This window comes from Lepidochelys kempii, chromosome 4 (assembly GCF_965140265.1).
Source record: "Lepidochelys kempii isolate rLepKem1 chromosome 4, rLepKem1.hap2, whole genome shotgun sequence".
NCBI lineage: Eukaryota > Metazoa > Chordata > Testudines > Cheloniidae > Lepidochelys > Lepidochelys kempii.
Window position 1 is genome coordinate 59,841,948 of NC_133259.1, and position 22,083 is coordinate 59,864,030.

At 40.5% G+C, this 22,083-nt stretch overlaps 1 protein-coding gene across 4 annotated transcripts in view; it reads left to right on the forward strand.

The window, feature by feature from the left end:
* The window catches only part of LOC140910468 (uncharacterized), a 114,584-nt gene that overhangs the window by 17,038 nt on the left and 75,463 nt on the right, over positions 1-22,083 (forward strand). For all 4 annotated transcript variants that reach the window (XM_073341417.1, XM_073341420.1, XM_073341419.1 and 1 more), the window contains 5 exons: positions 801-900; positions 2,720-2,763; positions 3,743-3,820; positions 18,508-18,704; positions 21,195-21,259. In XM_073341417.1, the coding sequence (XP_073197518.1) occupies positions 801-900; positions 2,720-2,763; positions 3,743-3,820; positions 18,508-18,704; positions 21,195-21,259 (484 nt within the window). The remainder of the gene's footprint in view (positions 1-800; positions 901-2,719; positions 2,764-3,742; positions 3,821-18,507; positions 18,705-21,194; positions 21,260-22,083) is intronic.

Sequence of the window (22,083 nt, forward strand, 5' to 3'; positions counted from 1 at the left end):
CTACTGTCTATTAATTTAATTCATGACTGCTATTTCTTGTGTTATATAAAGGGGTAAACAACATTTCCCTATTCACTTTCTCCACACCATTCATGATTTTATAGATCTCTACCATATCCCCCTTTAGTCATCTCTTTTCTAAACTGAACAGTCCCAGTCTTTTTAATCTCTCCTCATACGGAAGCTGTTCCCTAACCCTAATAATTTTTGATTTCAGAGTAACAGCCGTGTTAGTCTGTATTCGCAAAAAGAAAAGGAGTACTTGTGGCACCTTAGAGACTAACCAATTTATTTGAGCATAAGCTTTTGTGAGCTACAGCTCACTAGCTCACGAAAGCTTATGCTCAAATAAATTGGTTAGTCTCTAAGGTGCCACAAGTACTCTTTTTCTTTTTGCTAATAATTTTTGTTGCCCTTTTGTTGCCCTTTGTAATTTTCCCCTCTGTGAAATAATACTTGCTGTCCGATGTGAAACACTTTGAAATCTGAAGATCAAATATTATTGTTATTAATAAAAAATGGAATGCACAGATAACACATACCTCTTAATGTGTGTGAAGGTCACTTTGGCTGCACAATTTAGGTGGCTAGTTTTATTAGTTTGCCCTGTGTTTCTAATGAATGATCCTTTATATAATGAACATATTTAGATAGTTAGAATGGGTGTTTTTAAGTTAATATCATAAAGGATGTGTGCGTGATACCTCTGGCATAGATTTAATTTTTAAAATAAATTTTAAAAATATAGTTATTTTAAAAGTGTGAATTAAATACACAAAAAATGTTTTTTGTTATGTCAGAGCAAGACCAATAAGCAGGGCTCTTGACCTTGGAGCTGATATTGTTGTGACTGGTAGATGTGTTGACAGTGCCATTGTATTAGGACCACTCATTCATTCTGTAAGTATAAGTCAGTTTTTCATAACTGGGACTTAACCCTCTTTTCGTACTATTGTGAATAGATATGAATGAATGGTTAGTAATCATTGTCAAGTACTTTTCTTTTTAATTTAGTTTCTACATTTTAATAAAAATAATGAGATCATGTAGCTTTTGGCCTTTTCTTTGACGTTTGACATTCATATTAATTCGCCATAAGGCACATGACATTTGTCCAGTTTCATTTAATACATATGTTAAAATGGTCCCTTTAGGCCCCCCTTAAGGCCTAGAGGGCATGGGGCTAGCCAACCCTGATTACTAAAGAGGCACACCTGAGTTGGATCAGGTAATTCCCTATAAAGGGCAGCAGGTGGTTGCAGTGAAAGTGGAAGCTAAGGTAATTGTAGAGAGACTGTAAGGAGTGAGAAAGGCTTCTCCTATAGGAAAGACCCTAATACCAACAGAATTTAGTAGCCTGACCTAGGAGGCTGAACTCCAGCCAGGTAAAGCCTGGGAGTGAATGTGAATTAGGACTCAGCTTTGGAACTCAACTCCCTACCTGGCAGGGGGAAGGGAGAGATTGAATTGGGTTTGGAACCTGGAGGGCCAAATTCCTACTTGCTGGGAGAGCGATAAAGAATTGGGACCCAGCTCTGGAAAGAAGGGCTGGGAACTCCGTACCTAAGAGGGGAGAGACAATGAATTGCGGTTGGGGTCTGGAGGACCAGTATGTGTTGAGAGGACTAAATAAATTGTACCCCCAGAAGGGGAATGACTTAGTTAACTTTGGACTGAGTGAATTATTGCGGGGACTGGAAGAGGGGGAGACACAGGCAGGGAGCCAGAGATTGATCTCTGGCCATGGGGGGCATTCAAGAGGTATCTGGGTGTGGCAAGCTCTCTTGTTCCATCTGGGATTTATTGTTCAAATAATGTTCTATTTGAAGTACAAAAAAATAGAGCCACTGGGTGAAATCATGGCCCCATTAAAGTCAATGTGAGTTTTGGTGTTGATTTAAATGGGGCCATGATTTCACCCTTAATCTTTTCTACGTTCAAATTGTTGCACATAACCTTGTGAGATGGAAAATGTCCTTTGCCACAAGGTGGCACAAGTGCTTTTTTGTTTTGTTTATAAAATGCTGGTGAGCAGTTTTTTCTACTCTTCTGCTGGTCTGTTTTCTAGGGCTAAACACATTTTTTTTAAAGTTTAATTTTAATGTGACATTTCTCAGATTAATCTAGCTACAGAAATTACACAAGGCAGGATGTGTGGTGTTTTTTGAGCACTTATATATACAGAATGCTTTTATGACCACACACCTTGGAATGTTAACATCTTTTTTTTCTTTTTGGTGCATATTAAAATATTAGTAGGTGTATATATGAATATAAGATTCATAGATAGTTTATTTTAAAACCTGATTCTTTTTTGACTGCATGCTTTAGAATGTCTAGCTAAACTTTTCCTTTTTTAGTTCAGGTCATTAGTAGTTGTTCTATTCATAACCTACTTAAATACGTGAGAGAAAAATTATTTAGTTTCTCTCACGAAAAGTTGCCATTATTACCTCCCGAGTGGCCTAGATGTAGTTTTTCATATATTGCTTGTCTTCTCTGTTAAATAGTAAAATGAGTAATGCTGAATATTTCATTGCTTGTATTATGTTAATTTTAATTTATTAATGCACTATACAATTAAAACAAACAAAAATCCCTTCCGATTTTCTAGGAAGATTGGGCTGCTGCCAATGCTTTATTACTCAGAGCATCCACTTAATTTTTTTATCTCTTGAAGCCTGTGTGTGTGTACATAATGTATTTGTATTTTTTTTAGTTTGGCTGGAACAGGGATGAGTTTGACTTATTAGCAGCTGGAAGGTAAATGATATAACTATTAAAAATGTTATGAAATTGTCTTGATTTTTAAAATAAAATTAAGTGAGCTATTAAAGAGCTTCAGCACACCGAATACATGGGTGACCATTTTGTTGAATACACTTGATTGGATGCTACAGTTTATTAAATGAGCTCTTTAAAAAAGTAAACATTCTGAGAAGCTTTGGAACCTAAATTTTAATAAAAGAATGAGGAAAATTAAAAACATGCTTAAGAAACTATACAGATGGTTTGTGGTTTTGTGAGAAAAGGAGTGAAACCTTATGTTATAGACAATAAAGTAACTGGGCTGGGTGCAGGTATTACTGGGTAAAGTTCTATGGCCTGTGGTAGACAAGAGGTCAGACTAGATGATCAGAATGATCCCTTTTTTGGCTTTGAAATGTATGAAAGTGTGATACTCAGCTAATCCCAGTGGATCCATCAACAGGGCTGGTCAAAACTCAGAATGTCTGTTCTGCAGAAAATTCTGACACTTTTTGAAAAAGTTTTTGGCCTGATTTGGTATGAAAACTTGAAATATCAGAATTTCCTGCAGAACAGACGTTTTGAAAAGTTCTTGTTTTGGAAAAATTGAAACCTTTTGGTTTGACTATTACAAACAAAATAGGTCAGCCAGCTGCCCAACTCCTGGAAAGTCCCCAGTGGATTCCTTGTCATGAAGCAGGGTCCCTAAAAACCCTGGGAGCTCTGGTTTTAGCTGGGGGTTCCCAGGTCTGCCAGGCTCCCAGCTGTGCAGCAGGGAGCCTGAGAGCCCCAAGCTGAGTACTCAGAATCACTAGTCATTTTTGAAAATCTTGGCCTTGATATATAAAACTGCATCAAATTGCTATGAAGGAGGTGTCCAGCATGTTCCTTTCTGTCCTATTTAACCCTGATTATACTGCACTGTTATATTTGTGGATAAGTGGCAGCTTGTTTTTCAACGTAGTTATTCATTGGAGTGTTTTTTGTTTTCCAGTCTTGCAGGCCATCTCATTGAATGTGGTGCTCAGTGTACAGGTGGAATATTCACAGACTGGCATATGATTCCAGACTGGTAGGGAGCTGTAATACTGATATAAAAGTGTTTGTGTGTAGCTATTAGCGCCAGTTTTCTACTCTGTGCTTTTTCCTGTCTGTGTATTTTGTCACATTTCCTCTTTAAGATACACATCCTTCGTATTTCTATTACCTTTCCTGACTACATAGGGCCTGTCATGCTCCAAATGGAGTCTTCTCATCAATTTTGATAAATGTAGCTCTGGGGCCTTTATGTGCATGTTTATTGTCCTTGGTATTGTTTTCTCTAAAATATATTTTTATCTTCTACTTTTTAGAATGATCTGGTATTATTCTTGGGTCTCTACTGTCTGTCTTCTCACTGTGTTCTTTGATACTGGCAATTGTATACTTTATAACTACTATGTCAATCCTTCAGTTGGATCACCCCAGCTGCTATGCTTTTTCTGTTGCAAAATATGTTTCTTAGTCCAGGCTTGATCTTGCAAGGTGCTAAACCCCTTCTGTGAATTACATAATACCTCCAACTCCCATTCAGGAGAGAGCATTCAGTACCTCAAGAGTTAGCACCTCACAGGGTCAAATACTCTTTTCAGACCTTAGTTCATTAATGGATAGTGTTCTCCTACACGTAATAATCCTAATGATTTACAGTTCAGCCTGAGAATCTAGTGACAGAGTTAGTGTTTGTGGTAACAAGACATTCTGTTCAGCTTACAACGTTATAAAACTAATCGTACTTACTGGCATATCCCCTTGTATCCTGCAGTACCATGAAACTGCTTAAAAATCCTATGTTTCAGAGTAGCAGCCGTGTTAGTCTGTATTCGCAAAAAGAAAAGGAGTACTGGTGGCACCTTTAGAGACTAACCAATTTAATTGAGCATAAGCTTTCGTGAACTACAGCTCACTTCATAAAAGCTTATGCTCAAATAAATTGGTTAGTCTCTAAGGTGCCACCAGTACTCCTTTTCTTTTTAAAAATTCTATGTAACTGGATTCCAAAAGAGCTTTGTTATATAAAGTGAGCCAAAGAAAATGCTTTTTCCTGTAAAAATGCTAGTAGATCTTTGTTTCTGGGAATTTTTAATGCTAAATAACAGAGGTGTGTGGTTTTAATAAAAAAGGAAAACATGTTTCAAATATATAAAACTCCACGAGATGTACATGTACACACATGTACATGTATATAGGTATAGTTAACTTACCTTGGTGTGAGTGTATACACACATTATGTATGGGTGTATGTATGTGTGAATATTTATGTAACTATATATGGCTATCTAAAATCATGGTATTTCTATTATACTTCTGCTGACTGCTAGTAGCATGGAATTAGTGCATAATAGTAGCACTGGACTGTGGTCTTCTATTATGTCCCATTCCCCTGCCTGTGTGCATATGTTTGCATTAATAATACTACCACTAGTATTTCAGTAATTTTCTGCCCCTGTAGGTTAAATCTATTGAAGAGAAAGGATTAGCTGAAGTGCCCTGAAACTGGGGAAATCCTTATTTTTAGATTTTGCATACATACTTTTTGATTTTAAAAATTAAGTTAATTCAGTATTTTGTCTGTCCACCCATATTGTCTGCTACTTTAAAGACATTACAAATAAAATATTAAAACACAATTTAAAAAGTTCCTTTTGTTTTATTATTTTAAATTTAGAGTGGAAGAGAAGAGGGCTGGCTTGCTAGTATAGTGGATTTGTGTTCCAGCTCTTCTGCCCTGGAACACAGGGAAGAAAATTGACTCGTTATAGAGTTGTCTTCTTAAAATTGGTCAGTTTTAAAATAGTTGGTTCCTATATGGAGGCCTGGATATATTAAGTAAGATAACCAAACAAATTCAGTATCATAGTTAACTACTTCAAAATTATTAGACCTTTGACTCTTATGCTTATGGAAGTGTTTACTCTTTTGTATTTGAATGTTTGGAAGTGTACCTTGGCTCACGTAGGTCCAGGTGATTGAATAATGATTTTTTGTTTTTATTCTAATAGTGATCAAAATGCACCAATATCTGCTTCCCTATTAGCATACCACCAGCACTAGTGAGATGCCCATAAAGAGGCAGCTACAGCTAGTGGATTTGACGGAAATCTGTACATACTGTAATAGGACTTTTACCGGTTTAGAAAGAACTAACCTTATCAGCTTCCCCAAAGTCAGTTTATATAACTTAAAAATAAATAAATCATAGCTTCTGTGTTATGCTGGATTACCCACAATCCAGTACCACCAAAATCAGGATTTGTGTAAGGAATCCATGTGTTGCCAATAAGACACAATTTCTATATAAATCTCTCTCTCTCTTGCACAGGCATCCACATGTGAGGCCAGTGCAAAAACCATGATTAATCAACTCCAAAAACCTCTACCAGGCCTCTGCACTTGAATTAAAGGGCTTTAGCTTTTGATAACAGCAGGGTTTTTATTCTCTCTGTAGACTAGCCATTAGAGGGCAATCTTGCTCACTCACACCTGATGCATTTTTCTACTGTCTCCTCTCACCCCCAACACCCCACCAGTTAAGGTACTGAAATTTACAAAAAGCCATGCTGCTTATACCCTATCTACTCACAAGAACAGAAGAGAACAGCCAGGCATATTACTGAGTGAAAGTAACAGACGTGAACTCACCTGAGATTTTGGCCTATAAGGCATAACTATCTAAGCAGAAAATGTAATCATGCATAAATAAAGGGTGGTTTCATTTAAACTTAATGGCAGGCAAATCAGAGTTAAAACTGTCATTTGATCTGTACATGTTAGGGTTATATTACTGTATCTCTTTTTTAGTACTAAAATGGATGCTGGTTGTGGACCTACTCTATTTGTCTATTATGGATTTTTAAAACTTCCCTCTGAAAAATTTGATATTGGCCACTGTTGGAAACAGAACGTTAGAGTAGATGGAAACAAAGAAGAAGACCAAGTTAAAGTAGTGCTTGCAATTGTAATGTGGTATTTCCTGGCAGTAAGTCTTAGCTGTGCAATCCTAGCCTTCTCTTAACAGTGTTTCATTTTATTTATGCTGCTTTGCTGAGGAAGAACAAAGGAATGAGGCAGTGCCCTTATCTGACTCATATCTCTAAAAGTTGCTTTCATGAACTGAAGTTGGGCTTGAGACCCTCTCCCCATTATTGATTTAAATAAAACCACCAAAAAGTGACAGTTCCTTTTATATCCTTCAGGTATAATTAGTTAGAAATTCATTGTGCATTGACTGACTGACAGATGTTTCTGGCAGATTGATATAAGAGGTGGCTTTTGCTGTTACTGGACTGCTACATACTATCACCACTGGTATTTAACATTGATGAATAGCCTATAGTGCAGAGACTGAAACTAAATGGATTGTGATGCCAGCAATATGCTGATGACATTCAATTCTATATTTCCTTTTCATCTATCTCACACAGTGCTTCCAATCATTCACAGGCACTAAGTCAGAGGAACACTGGAATGTTTGAAGACCAAAACTAAATCCAGGAAAGAGTGAACTAATGCTAATTAGTAATCACTCTGAGGAGCCTCCTTGCCCTCAGTCAAGGGTGTTTGCCCTCCAGCAGTTAGGGTATCACAAACCTTTTGGGCCATGCGGGATTCATCACAGACTCTGGAGAACCAAATTGCAGCATCACTAAGGGTATTTCTTGACTAGGATCAAAAGTGTTCTTCAAGTACATCACTGCAGATCCCACTTTAGGAGCGTGTGCCCCGTGGGCGCAAGATTGGATTATTTTGAATAGCACTGTCTCTTGGGGCTATGCATTCATTCTGTGCCTCATCAGGCTCCTGGACAGCTGGCACCCTCCCTCAGATCCTTCTAACTGTCTCTGGCAAGCAAGACAGAACCCAGTGAGTGTCCCACCCACTGGTCTCATTAGAGACTCCTAAAAACTGTTCACTTTAATGAAATTTGTGCACTCTTACCTTCACACTCTAAACCACCAAAATAAAATAAAGATTGGTGATCTTCCCCCTCCCCACCCCGTCCCATTTGCCTCCCTGTCCAGTGGGACAAGGCACTTTGTGTCAACTGCAACACCTCACAGCAAACTCCAAACCCTCAGTCCTGCAACAGGCGATACCCATCAAAGACAGATACAAGTTGATGCCTTTTCTGCCTAGGGGAGAGCCACATTCTGGACAGATACACTGTGTGGAAGACTTTCTCTGCCAGGATCCACACACCTCGAGACGCTCACCTCAAACTACATTTGCTAGAGCAGTCCAGGCAGGTCAATTTGGACCCAGAAGCGATTTTTGGAACGAGGCTAGATAAACCAGTATTGGCCAGTACTCCCGCACATATCAGATCTTGGGTAGTGGAAAGAAGGCAAAAAGGGTGCTGACAAAGCTGGCGCAGCTGATTTTGATGCTGACCACTTCATTGAGGAAGTCCTCTGCACCAACAGCCTCAGCAGTGGCCGTCTTGGCATTGGCATCATGAGCAATGGTGGCATTGATTACTCTGGCACCTACACTAGCCACACAGATACCAGTGCTCCAAGCAATAGAGCCAGCATTGGTATCCTCTCACAAAGGGGAAAACTAAATCATGGGGCCAGATGAAGCCTAAACACAGTTCCAAAGCCAGAGGAAAGTCCTGAAAGGAAGACATAAAATAACATTCCTCCAAGGTCAGAGCCTTTAAGCTCTTGGTCAGGGCATGTCAGGGAGAGAGACTCCTGGCAATGAAGTGATAAAGCCTTGAAAGGGCCTGAGATGTATCCAGGAGGAATTAGGATCACTTCTGGAGATGTTCTCAGTGCAAAGAGTCCTGTGGCAATATCACCCCATGGCACCACCATCTGAAGACGAAATATATTTTTCCTCCCTGTGCTGACCTATTCCTGGTCACTGGCATCAAGTAAGTTTCCCTCTCCTCTTTACCAAATATAATTACTGCATTTGGGAGAAGTATCAAATTCCCTTCCTATCAAAAATCCTGAAGATGAACAGATGTATGTTGAGGGAAAGGATCAAGGAGGGCCAGATGGTGGTGAGAACATTCTTACAGGTGGCCATGGACACTTCTGATACAGGTGTGAGGTCGGTGGCCAGAGCCATTACAATGAAGTTGGCTTTGTGGCTTCAGTTATATCATGCAAGGTACAGGCTACTCTAGAGGACCTGCCCTTGAAGGGAATGGAATTATTCAGCCAGAGGACTGATGAATACTCAAGTCCCTCAAGGGTTTGAAGACTACACTACAGTCCCTGGGGATTTATACACCATTGCCCTATAGAAAGTCATACAAAAGTGGGAGCTGTCTAATGTTTTTATGAATGCTCTGCATAGCAGTGACTTATTCGACTTGTTAGGGCTCCCTACTGGATGTAAAAGGATTAAAATTCTGCTTCTGGGGCAGTGCAGGAGAAGTGAGTTGTTTGTGTCACATGACTGTCTGGGGTGATATGAATGGGTCATTAAGGACTGGCTGGAACCAACCCATACCAGTCAGGGATCCAAAAAGACAATATCAACAAAGACAACTGAACAATTGGCGATTCCCATTGTTGGCAGGCTGAACATGTGAACGCAGCATAGCTCTGCAGGAGAAGGACAATGGACTGAAGTAACAGGAGGCTGTGATAAGAGTTGGCGTTGCAGAGAGACAGTCTCACTGGTGACTAAGACAAAAGAAACAGAGACGGAGAAAGGAAGCAAAGGTGATTCCTCCAGCAGCGTGGTTCAAGGGAGCCCTGGCTTGGCCAGTATGGGCTATGTCTTAACCTTTGCTTCTCTGTGCTAACCTAAGGACTTCCCTATGCTATATTCCCATTGACTAATAACCCGTACTCTGTTTTGAAAAGGCTGCATGGAGTTGTTGCAGATACTTTTACTCGCTTCAGGAAGTATCTGAACAGGAGTCATTTAAGTTGGACTCGCTGGGCCGAGGTCACGGTGAGAAACAAGATTGCTTGAGCCCCGGTGCACAGCCTAGGAGGCATTGAAGCCTCATGACCTAACCTTGTGGAAAAGTGTTACCACTTGGTATCTGACACGCTGAAGGGATCCTCCTAAGGGACTGCTTACAGGCAGGAGCATAGCACAGATCTTGTGGATCTGTAGCACAAGTATCAGCCTTGACAAAGGGCTGACAGCCTGATTACTGACAGAAAGAAGCCCAGCTGCTCTAGGGGATGCCTATCTTCCATCTCCTCAACCAACCTTACACCTTGTCAGAGGCAGTAGATTTGACAGGAGTGTTGATTCCAGTGTAATTCTCAATCTGGAGTATGCCCCCACCTTTGGGAGTTTCCGTTTCCACTGGGCTGCGGTCGCCATCACAGCTGACAAATGAGCATTAAAAATCATTGTCCAGAGATACCCTATACATTACCTACTCATCCCCCAGCTCCCATACTTCTTCAGGGATCTTTCTCACAAGAGCCTGTTACAACCAGAAATGGACTTGTTGTTCCATCTAGGAGACATAGAAGAAATACTACAGGGCTATCATTGTCTTATTCTAGACATGAGATGACTCAACTAATATATATGCCATTTCAGATTCAGGATGGTAACGCTTGCCTCCAGGATCCCATCTCTTCATGCTCAAAGCTGGTTCATGGCTCTCAACTTGCAGGATGCATGCTTCCACATAGCCATCCATCCATCCCATAGGGAGAACCTAAGATTCGCACTGGGGTCTTGTCATTACTAGTACAAAATACTGCTATTTGGACTCTGCATAGCACCAAAAGTCTTAACAAACTGCCTAGCAGGGGTAGTGGCACAGCTCCGAAGGGCATTCATATCTATCCTTACCTAGACAATTTGCTAATCTCAGCAGGAGGCAGTGGGAAACTTAGACCAGGCCTTCTCCTTGTTCTCTCAGCTGGGCCTCCTAGTGAATTATCAAAATTCTCTCGTTCCATTGCAAGTGATTTGAGTTCAGAAGAACCATGATTGACTCCAGGTTGGTGAGAGCATATCTTCCTGAGGACAGGTTCCTGTCAGTTCCGTCGCTACTACAAAGGCATGAACGTGTCTGGGACTGCTAGGCCATATGTCATCATGCACATACATGATACTGCTCACCAGATTTCACTTTGTGGCCACTCCAACTCTGGCTCAGGTCAGTCAATTCCCCAGCAAAACACCTAATGAGCAAGATCAAGGTCGTGGTCCCACTTCATGTAATAACAGAACTGAAACGGTGGAAGGAACATGCAAATGTGCATGGAGAAATATGGTTCTCTTTTTCCTCCCCAACTATGGCTTAAATCACAGATGCATCAGGGACAGGTTGGGGAGGAAGAAGAGAACCATATTTCTCCATGCACATTTGCATGTTCCTTCCACCGTTTCAGTTCAGTTCCACTTGTGTCATGTGCAGATGTAAGAGAAATGGTGTCCACAGGACATGGGGCTCCATATCAGTGTCCTGGAACTCACAACCATGAGGCTAGCCTGCATGACCTTCCTACTTGTTCTTTAAAACTCCACAGTGCAGATCCTGACAGAAAACATCTCTGTGATGCACTATATAAACAATTAAGGAGGTGTATGCTTCTCTCCCCACTGTCCAGAAACTATCAAGCTCTGGAAGTGGTGCCATCAATGCAGGATAACCCCTGGGGCTCTTTTACCTCCTGGGAATGGGTAGTAATTTGGCAAACTTCATGAGTGGTCTCAGTGGAGGTCCATCACAGAGCAGCTGTACCTGTATTGGGATACCCCTGTGATTAGACTTGTTTGCCTCCAGTGTCAACTTCAAGTGTCAGAACTTCAGTTTCAGAGAAGGTATGAGGCCAGGCTCACTACCTGGTTCTTTTCTCCAGCAGTGATTCCCAAGGTCTCCTTCTACTAATTTCCTCTGATCATCAGGATGATTTCCAAAATCAGAAGAGAGAAAGCCATGATCATTCTCATAGTTCTGTACTGGCTGTGGTAGTTTTGACTAACAGATCTACTACAAACATCCATCCAATCTCCGTTGCAACTCCTAGACTATGATCTCCCAACACTACAGCCAGATACTCCATTCAGACCTCTATTAGACACTAAGCATATGTGAGCCTTTCAAAGCTCCTAATGCTGACCAGCCCGTGCATGCATTATATTCACAGAGCAACTGAGCATGCCTCTTCCAGCCCAGGGCTACAGGGGTGGGTCCAGACTCTCCCTATGATGGCTGTTCTTGGTTGCTCTGGGGTGGGCTGGGTGCTGGAACTGAGAGCAGAGAGCCTGTTTCTCCTGTTCTCTTAGTGACTTCCCTGCTGGCACCCAGGTTTTGTGGGGGAGAAAGCAGTCTGATTTAAATGTATAGGGGACAAGATCTGTTTTAGGACATTGAGGGGGTGGTCTGGGGGAGTAGACTGGGACAAGGTACCTGGGTGGTAGATTCTGGGGGCACAGATGGAGATTGGCAGGGCCAGGAGCCTGGAACTGGGAATCTGTGAGGTGGAAGGAAGGGAGACAGACTTGACAAGCTTGGATGCAGGGGAAGAACTGGGACTGGGCAAAGAGACTGGGATGAGAAGTGGAAGGAGGTGAGGGCAGTGAGGTTGGATGAGAAGACTGGGAGGAGATGGGCATGGAGAATATGGGTGAAAGGGAGGCACAGATCAGCAAATGGTGGAGGGAACTGGGACTAGAGGGACTGACCAGGCCAGAAGAGTGGGTGAGGGAGAGACTGGGATAAGGAGTCTGGAAGGGTTCAGGCTAGGATTTACTGGGTAGGGACACTGGGACTGGGATCAGAAGCCTGAGGAGTGGAGACTGGTTGACTAGGTGGAGAAAATGGGACTGAGACAAGGAGCCAATGGTGAGGTAGAGACAGGATTGAGACAGGAGAAAGTGTAGAGGGGATCACGCTTTTGGGGAATGGGAAGAAGTCTGTTCCCACCAGAGCAAACTCCCATCTAGAGCCTGAAATGGAACCCAAGATTCCTGAATCTCACCATTCCTCTGCTGCCAGGAAGTACCATCTGTGAAATCCACTGACAAAGTGTCTCATTCCTCTCTAGTGCTGATCCACAAGAGGACAGCAACTTCCAGGGCTTTTTATTTTTGGTTTTAACCAATAAAATAGCCTTGATTTAAAAAAAGAAAAGAAATTAGCATCTATCCAGTTAATATTGGAAAAACACTGGAAATAGTTACTTGTATGGAAGGGCTTGTCTACACAGAGCTGTAATGCCAACTATGAGCATGTGATTTCTAAAGCCCACTGACATGTTACATATTTATTGGTCCATGTAGACCCTGCCGGTGCACACTAAAGGTTCCCTAGTGCGTTTTAATGTAGTGCTGTGTGAAACAGTAATACATTAAAATTCTATAGGGAACATTACAAAGAGATTACTCATGAGTATATAAACTACTGTAATAAATAATATATATAATATACATTACTCATTACAGCATATACAAAGAGAGAACCCTGAAAAACCCAGCCCCAGATTTTTGGATACCTACATGAAGCTCAAAAATTGCTAAAGATAAACCCTGAAAAATGAAATTAATAAATACTGAAAAACAGAAGCCTTACAACTTGCTGCTCTGATCAGTTACTGTTTTAGTTCAAGTGGCTGAGAGTGGTACTGTGGATGACCCATGTGGCTCTTAACATGATACTACACAATAGAATTTCTGTTTCCTTTTTTAAAAAACAAAGAAATTACATTAAAACCACTCTTAAAACATTAAAAGAACATTATTAAGGGTTGCAAAGTCAAGCACTCAAAAGTTAGGAAATGCCATAATTAAGGTGTAACCTTAATTATACCCCTTTTTGTCTATGCATTTGTGACACAGTCTTTTATTACATGATCACATACTGTTTTCCCACAGGGCCCATTTCATTCAGTGTACAAATTGGATGATGCTCACTTAATGAGCATCTATTCAATATTTTGTTTTCTTTTTGTTCAATGTGTGAACCCCTTATTTAATGGGATGATCACTCTCCTGAGGATAACACAGAGAGATAAAGAACAGATGTTGCTTGAATGCCAGCAAACACCGGGACCATACACTGCCATGCTTTGTTATGCAATGATTCCAGACTATGTGCTACTGGCCTGGTGTGGTAAAGTGTCCTACCATGGAGGACGGAATAAGGCTTCCCTCCCCAGAAACCTTTTGCAAAGGCTTTGGGAGTACCTCCAGGAGAGCTTCATGGAGATGTTCCTGGAGGATTTCTGCTCCATCCCCAGACACGTTAACAGACTTTTCTAGTAGCTGTACTGGCCGCGAATGCATCCCAAGCCTTCAGGGCAAATTAATAATTAAACACGCTTGCTTTTAAACCATGTATTATATTTACAAAGGTACACTCACCATAGGTGCCTTCTCCAGCTTCATGGTCCGGCAGCCTGCCTTGGGAGGGTTGGGAGGGTATTGGCTCCAGGGTGATAAACAGTTCCTGGCTGTCGGGGAGAACGGTTCGTCCGCTTGCCTGCTGTGCGCTCTACTCCTCCTCATCTTCCTTGTCCCTAAAATCCACATCCCTGTTGCATGAGACTCCCCCCTTGCAGGTATCCATGGACGGGGTGGGGTAGTGGTAGGCCCCCCCCCCCCAGAATTGCATGCAGCTCATCATAGAAGCGGCATGTGTGGGGCTCTGAGCTGGAGCGGCCGTTTGCCTCTTTGGTAGGCTTGCCTGAGCGCCTTAATTTGTATGCAGCACTGCTGATGGTCTCTGTTGTAGCCTCTGTCCATCATGCCCTTGGAGATTTTTGCAAATATTTTGGCATTTCGTTTTTTGGAATGGAGTTCTGATAGGACGGATTCGTCTCCCCATACAGCAATCAGATTTAGTACCTCCCGTTCAGTCCATGCTGGAGCTCTTTTGTGATTCTGGGACTGCATGGTCCCCTGTGCTGATGAGCTTGCCACGCTGGCCAAACAGGAAATGAAATTCAAAAGTTCCTGGGGCTTTTCCTGTGTACCTGGCTAGTGCATCTGAGTTGAAAGTGCTGTCCAGAGCGGTCACAATGGAGCACTCTGGGATAGCTCCCGGAGGCCAATACCGTTGAATTGCGTCCACACTACCCCAAATTTGACCCGGTGATGTCTATTTCAGCGCTAATCCCCTCTTCAGGGAGGAGTACAGAAATTGATTTTAAGAGCCCTTTATGTAAAAAAAAATGGCTTCGTTGTGTGGACAGGTGCAGGGCTAAATAGCTCTAACGCTGCTAAATTCGACCTAAACTCGTAGTGTAGACCATGGCTAAGAGTTCACTGGTTTCTTTGCTTATTTCCCTTAAAACTTCATGTATATCTGTTCTCCAGACTTAGATGCACAAACTTTTCTATAACCAATTTAGTTACGTGTAGAGTATACACGTACAGTATTAGAACAATATACAGTATTAGAACAAGAACATAATTAGTTCAGGAGGACTGTTCCAAAGGCAAAACTATTTTAAGTATGCATTTAGAGCTTGATGATCACTGATTTCAATGAGAATTGTGATGCTCAGCCTCTATCAAAAGCAAGCCCTCAGAGAGATGCTTTGGGGGACTGCATAGCTCCTTAGCTCCTCTTATTCCACCATTTGTTCTTCTCCTTTCTCTGGAAAGTTTTTCTTGGACACATCTCCACCTTCTTATGAGAGGAGTCGAGCCAGGTGGCCTCTTTAGAAGGTATACAGTTTTGGTTTTGTTTTAAGTGTCTTTTTTGATCATAGAATCATAGAATATCAGGGTTGGAAGGGACCCCAGAAGGTCATCTAGTCCAACCCCCTGCTCAAAGCAGGACCAATTCCCAGTTAAATCATCCCAGCCAGGGCTTTGTCAAGCCTGACCTTAAAAACCTCTAAGGAAGGAGATTCTACACCTCCCTAGGTAACGCATTCCAGTGTTTCACCACCCTCTTAGTGAAAAAGTTTTTCCTAATATCCACTCTAAACCTCCCCCACTGCAACTTGAGACCATTACTCCTCGTTCTGTCATCTGCTACCATTGAGAACAGTCTAGAGCCATCCTCTTTGGAACCCGCTTTCAGGTAGTTGAAAGCAGCTATCAAATCCCCCCTCATTCTTCTCTTCTGCAGGCTAAACAATCCCAGCTCCCTCAGCCTCTCCTCATAAGTCATGTGTTCCAGTCCCCTAATCATTTTTGTTGCCCTTCGTTGGACTCTCTCCAATTTATCCACATCCTTCTTGAAGTGTGGGGCCCAAAACTGGACACAGTACTCCAGATGAGGCCTCACCAATGTCGAATAGAGGGGAACGATCACGTCCCTCGATCTGCTCGCTATGCCCCTACTTATACATCCCAAAATGCCATTGGCCTTCTTGGCAACAAGGGCACACTGCTGACTCATATCCAGCTTCTCGTCCACTGTCACCCCTAGGTCCTTTTCTGCAGAACTGCTGCCTAGCCATTCGGTCCCTAGTCTGTAGCTGTGCATTGGGTTCTTCCGTCCCAAGTGCAGGACCCTGCACTTATCCTTATTGAACCTCATCAGATTTCTTTTGGCCCAATCCTCCAATTTGTCTAGGTCTTTCTGTATCCTGTCCCTCCCCTCCAGCGTATCTACCACTCCTCCCAGTTTAGTATCATCCGCAAATTTGCTGAGAGTGCAATCCACACCATCCTCCAGATCATTTATGAAGATACTGAACAAAACTGGCCCCAGGACCGACCCTTGGGGTACTCCACTTGATACCGGCTGCCAACTAGATATGGAGCCATTGATCACTACCCGTTGAGCCCGACAATCTAGCCAGCTTTCTACCCACCTTGTAGTGCATTCATCCAGCCCATACTTCCTTAACTTGCTGACAAGAATACTGTGGGAGACCGTGTCAAAAGCTTTGCTAAAGTCAAGAAACAATACATCCACTGCTTTCCCTTCATCCACAGAACCAGTAATCTCATCATAGAAGGCGATTAGATTAGTCAGGCATGACCTTCCCTTGGTGAATCCATGCTGGCTGTTCCTGATCACTTTCCTCTCATGCAAGTGCTTCAGGATTGATTCTTTGAGGACCTTCTCCATGATTTTTCCAGGGACTGAAGTGAGGCTGACTGGTCATCGCTTCTACTCAGAGGAGTTCTTTGAAACAGGAAGAAAAGTCTTAAAACTCCGAAAGCAACTTCAGTAGAACCTCAGAGTTAACAACACCTGAGTTACGAACTGACCAACCACACACCTCATTTGGAACTGGAAGTATTCAGTCAGGCAGCAGCAGTGACCCTCCCCCCCCCCCAAAAAAAAGCAAATACAGTACTGTTAAACATAAACTACTTTAAAAAAAAACAAAAAAAGGGAAAGTTTAAAAAAAATTGACAAGGAAGGAAACTTTCTGTGCTTGTTCCATTTAAATTAAGATGGTTAAAAGCAGCATTTTTCTTCTGCATAGTACAGTTTCAAAGCTGTATTAAGTCAATGTTCAGTTGTAAACTTTTGAATGTATAACCATAACATTTTGTTCGGAGTTTCAAATATTTCAGATTTCAGAGTAACAGCCGTGTTAGTCTGTATTTGCAAAAAGAAAAGGAGTACTTGTGGCACCTTGGAGACAAACCAATTTATTTGAGCATAAGCTTTTGTGAGCTACAGCTCACTTCATCGGATGCATACTGTGGAAAATACAGAAGATGTTTTTATACACACAAACCATGAAAAAATGGGTGTTTATCACTACAAAGGATTTTCTCTCCCCCTACCCCACTCTCCTGCTGGTAATAGCTTATCTAAAGTGATCACTCTCCTTACAAAGAGTTACAAACAGCCTCCATTCCCTAGGTGCTCATAACTCTGAGATTCTGCTGTATTCAAGAATTCGTCCAGATGCCAATGAAGAGCCAACCACATTTTAGCAGTGATGGAACTGTATTTATTACTGCTTGTTTATCATTTTTCCTGTGCAATTACATTGTTTTTTTATGAAAACCTTCTGTTTCTCTCTGTCATACTGCTCTTCTCCTTATTTTGCCTCACTGTTTTCTCTTATCCATCTGGGTTTTATTATTTTACTGCACTGAATTATGATTTATTTGTGTCTTTTAATACTTCCAGTTTTCTGATGCTGATTTTCCATTTATTATTACAAAGGCCACAAAAGTATCTTCAAAAGATGTAACTAATTCAATCTCCCTACATCCCTTTGCCTCCAAGATCCTTGAATCCAGTCTGCTTCTGCTGTTTTGACTGCTCCTCTAGTACACTCCTAGGTGCTCTGTTTTCTCCACCCTCCATTCCACTTTTCCTACTTTAATAAATCGCCAGTGACCTCATGGCCAAGTTGTAGGGCCGGTTTTCGATTCTGATTTCCTGTATCTGCCTGTCTACTTTCACAACTGTCGGTCACAACCTTCTTTCTGTGTTCTACCTCTTCCTTGGGTTTTCATGAGTCTTTACTCCTCTGATTCTCTTCCCACCCATTTAATCACTGCTTTAGTGTCATAGTCTATGACGGCTCCTTCACCCCTCTTTTAGCCATTGTTGGTGTCTTCGGGGTTCTGTCTATGGTTACTTCTGCATTTTACTACTGGGCAACATAATTTATGTAAGTGTGTGGTCTTATTTGTCGTATCGCAGGTAATACAGTTAGTTGATTGTCTTGACAGTTTATTCAATATTTTCTTGTTTGTGTCTATAAAGGTTCTGTGCTGTATCTTATTGGTTAATATTTAATTTAGTTGCTTCTATAAAAATGTTGGTATGTGTTAATTACTTATGAAGTAATTAATATTTTTTTCTTTTATTCTGAACTCTTAACGTTTTTAATGTTTTTAACTCTTTAGGCATAACATGGGGTTTCCCATTGTAGAATGTTCTTCTGATGGGCACTTTACTCTATCCAAACCACCTGACACAGGGGGCCTAATCTCTTTTGGCACGGTGGCTGAACAGTTGGTGTATGAAATTGGCAACCCTCAGCATTATCTCTTGCCAGATGTCACATGTGACTTTTCTCAAGTTTCCATTACTGAAATTCCAGGTTAGTGGCTGTTGCAGGCAGAGGACCCTTATATTGAGGAAATCTATTCAGTAAGCTATGTTGGCAGACTAAAGTAGTTACTGTAGTTTCCATGTTTTCCATGTAACTTTACTAAAGTCTGTTCTTTTGAAGCATGATATTAAGATGGGCTGTCTCACAAGGATATCCAGATTGCTTTGTGCCATTCTTTGGAAATTTAGATTAGCTGTGACTCATTCAGAAGATTTTTGAGTAATCTAATTTCTTTTCGTTATTGAAATACATATATAATAATTACCAAGTCTAATAAATCATGTATTTCTGAAGCACTTAAAATATTTTTGCTGTGACTTTCAGGAAGTACTCCCTATCTCTATTAGACTTCAGTACTTTTTAATCCAGCTCACCCTCCTTTTTTTTCTAACTAGTTACTGATGCAGCCCCCGCCCCCCTTCTCTCTCACTCCCACACACACATTCTCTCTCGGCAATGGGCAGCCACTCTGCTTAAGACAGCCCATGATAAACCTTTGTTTTTAGCCACTTGACTGTGTCACCTTAAAAAGGGTAAGATTTCGTAGCTAGAAACAGCTATTACAGAATCCCACCATACTACCCTCCAAAATACTTTAATTTCAGTCCTAAATTTGAAAACTAGACTTCAACATCAGTAGTGTGGACAAGCCACCTTGCTAAACTGCTCATTTAGAGTAACTTGACATCTCTTAGTTCTTAGTCCCATGTTTTATAGACAAACCAGTGTGAAAAGGAATTTGCTTTTTGTGGATCTTATCCAAATGGAAATCTAGTTCCCTTATAAAACCCAAAACAATTAAAACTCAAACTTAAAACTCATTAGGATAAACTCCTGAGCTTTCAAATTAGCCTTATTTTTAAGCAAAACATTTCTATCTTAAAATTGTACAGTGAACCTTCTGCTCATGCAACATAATCAAATGACAAATAGTCTGATAAGGCCAGCTTGTTGCTTTTAGCCACTAGCCTTTTTAAAAAATAGAACCTTAACCTTCCAATGAACTTTTAGCTTGTAAATGACCCGATATGACACGTTTGAACTTAAAATGAACTTTCACATGAACTTTCCGTTAGTCTTCCTCTTAGAAATATAACAGATGGAAGATAGACAGATTTCTTAAATACTTTTAGTTTTAAGTGCTTTGACATGTACACCAGAAAGAACAGGGCAGGCTATCTGTTTTTGATGTTCACATTGCTGATTTTGTTGTACTGCAGGATTAGTTACAATACGCGTTTGAACAAAGAGGTTTTCTTTCTGTTTTCCTTTTGTTGATGGATGTCATGCATTTCTTTTTCACCTCGTGTAAAAATCCTGCAAATCTTCCATTTGATTGTACAGACATTATTCTATAATAGCAGCGGGGCAATTGAAATTAACACTAAATGAACCTTGCTGTTGTAGTTTTGACAGTGACATTTAAGATTATTGTAAATTTTCATTCTTCAGAAAATGCCTGAAGAAGTTCTCTTTATTTTTGGTCTCCATGAAGTTCAGAGTATTTGTATGATGGCTTTCATATTTTGCTAAACACTCTCAGGCATAGATTTGTTAGTGATAAACTGCATCTTATTTAGATGTAGGTGGATTTATACATGCTATTTTTGAGTAAGACCCTGATCCTACATTACTGAAGTCAATGGGAACATTGCTGTTGACTTCAGTGGGTACAGGATCAAGCCCTAAAACTAGTCAGGCAGTGCTTTGACTGACTCCTCGCTCGTGTTACGATGTGCACTGTCAAATATGTTATTTGCCCTGAAATGTTCTCTAGATTATCTTGTTACTTTTATCAACAAAAAGATTAAGGCTATATAGGGCCTACATTTATACAGCTTTTGCCAGCCAGGACACATTTTTTTTACCAAGTTTCTCTGGACAGACTCTTGTCTTTCTCCAAATGTGAATTCCTTAATTTTCCCATGTGAGGCAGCCCAACCCACTCCAGCCAACAGCAGTCAGTGGTGTGATACATTGCCACCAGCTGCTCTCTTTCCAACTCCCTTTCTGTGAAGGCCTCCTCAGTCAGGGGAGGGGATCGGGTCACAATCCCAAAGATCCAAGTATTTCACCTTAATATGCTGTTGAGTGTCAAAAGTTTATGAATTTTAAAAAAATGCTTAAATCCTTGAATTTGCTGAGAATTATAGATTTGTGTGTCATCACTGGCAATTGAGCAGAAGACAACAGTTGAGTCCTAAGGCCATGTCATGTGTTACGTATTCAAATACTCTGTGAATAAATATTTCAACAGTTAAGTTAAAAGGCAAACTGAAGATAAATCCATGGATTTGATACTTGAGTTGCTAATGCAGATGTAGCTGTTCAATAGAAGACTGTCTCTTTTGCATGGATCTTGATGATAGGAGTATCCATAACATTTTTGTTTTGTATAGTGTCACATAAGATGAATTGATAGTACTTTCTCAGAAATTATATTGAAGTCATTAAAATAGATGTTTTTAACCATTGTAGGTATTGAAGGTGGGGCAGTGAAAATTCATGGAGCAAAAGGATCACCACCTTCGACGTTTTATAAGGTTCTTTTCTTATTGCTTTGATAATTATATAGAATGAAATGCTCTTGATTTATGAAATGTTGGTATTTTGGAGAAAAAGGCAAAACTACTACCAGGTGAAACCCTTATTTTTCCACACTTAGTATATTAACACACACAAGTGAAATTGCTATATACAAAATTGAGGTTATGTTATGTTATGTAATAAGTCTTTTGGGAAAGTCCACAGTACAACATAGTAATTAAGACTGAGATGATGCTTTAATTATAAAATTCTGCTTTCAGTCACAAAATTATAGTTTAATTCAGGATGGATTTGATTTAAATCACTAGTCAGGAAGACTTGATTTAATCATGGATTTCTACATAAAAGAGCATTCTTGTTGGTTGTTACAACCTTAATACATATTTTTCACAACTCAGAGATAGATGCAGGTTTCATTTTTAGAAGGTACACACTATACATTTTTAAAGTGATTTATTTTGAAAACTTTTCAAATTAGTTCTACAGCTATATCAGAAAATAAATGATTGTTTGGTTATTTAATTTACCAAAGGTAATTGAAGCAGATATTTATGAAGTCGCTGGTAGGTGAACTATCATTAATATTTGGAGGATTTTCTTGCCATGCTGTATTAGGAGGAGAACATCACCAGACACACATTTAAATTGTTTTATTTAACTAAAACAACAGTGTTAATATTTTAACAAAACAAGCATATGAATTTTTGAATTTAGTTAAACATTCAAGTTTTTCAAAATCAGGTTTGTTTTTGTTTAAATTGTTAACTAAATTAGTTAAATAAAGTATTTAAAAAAAAAAAAAAGACTGTCAGCCAGGTCA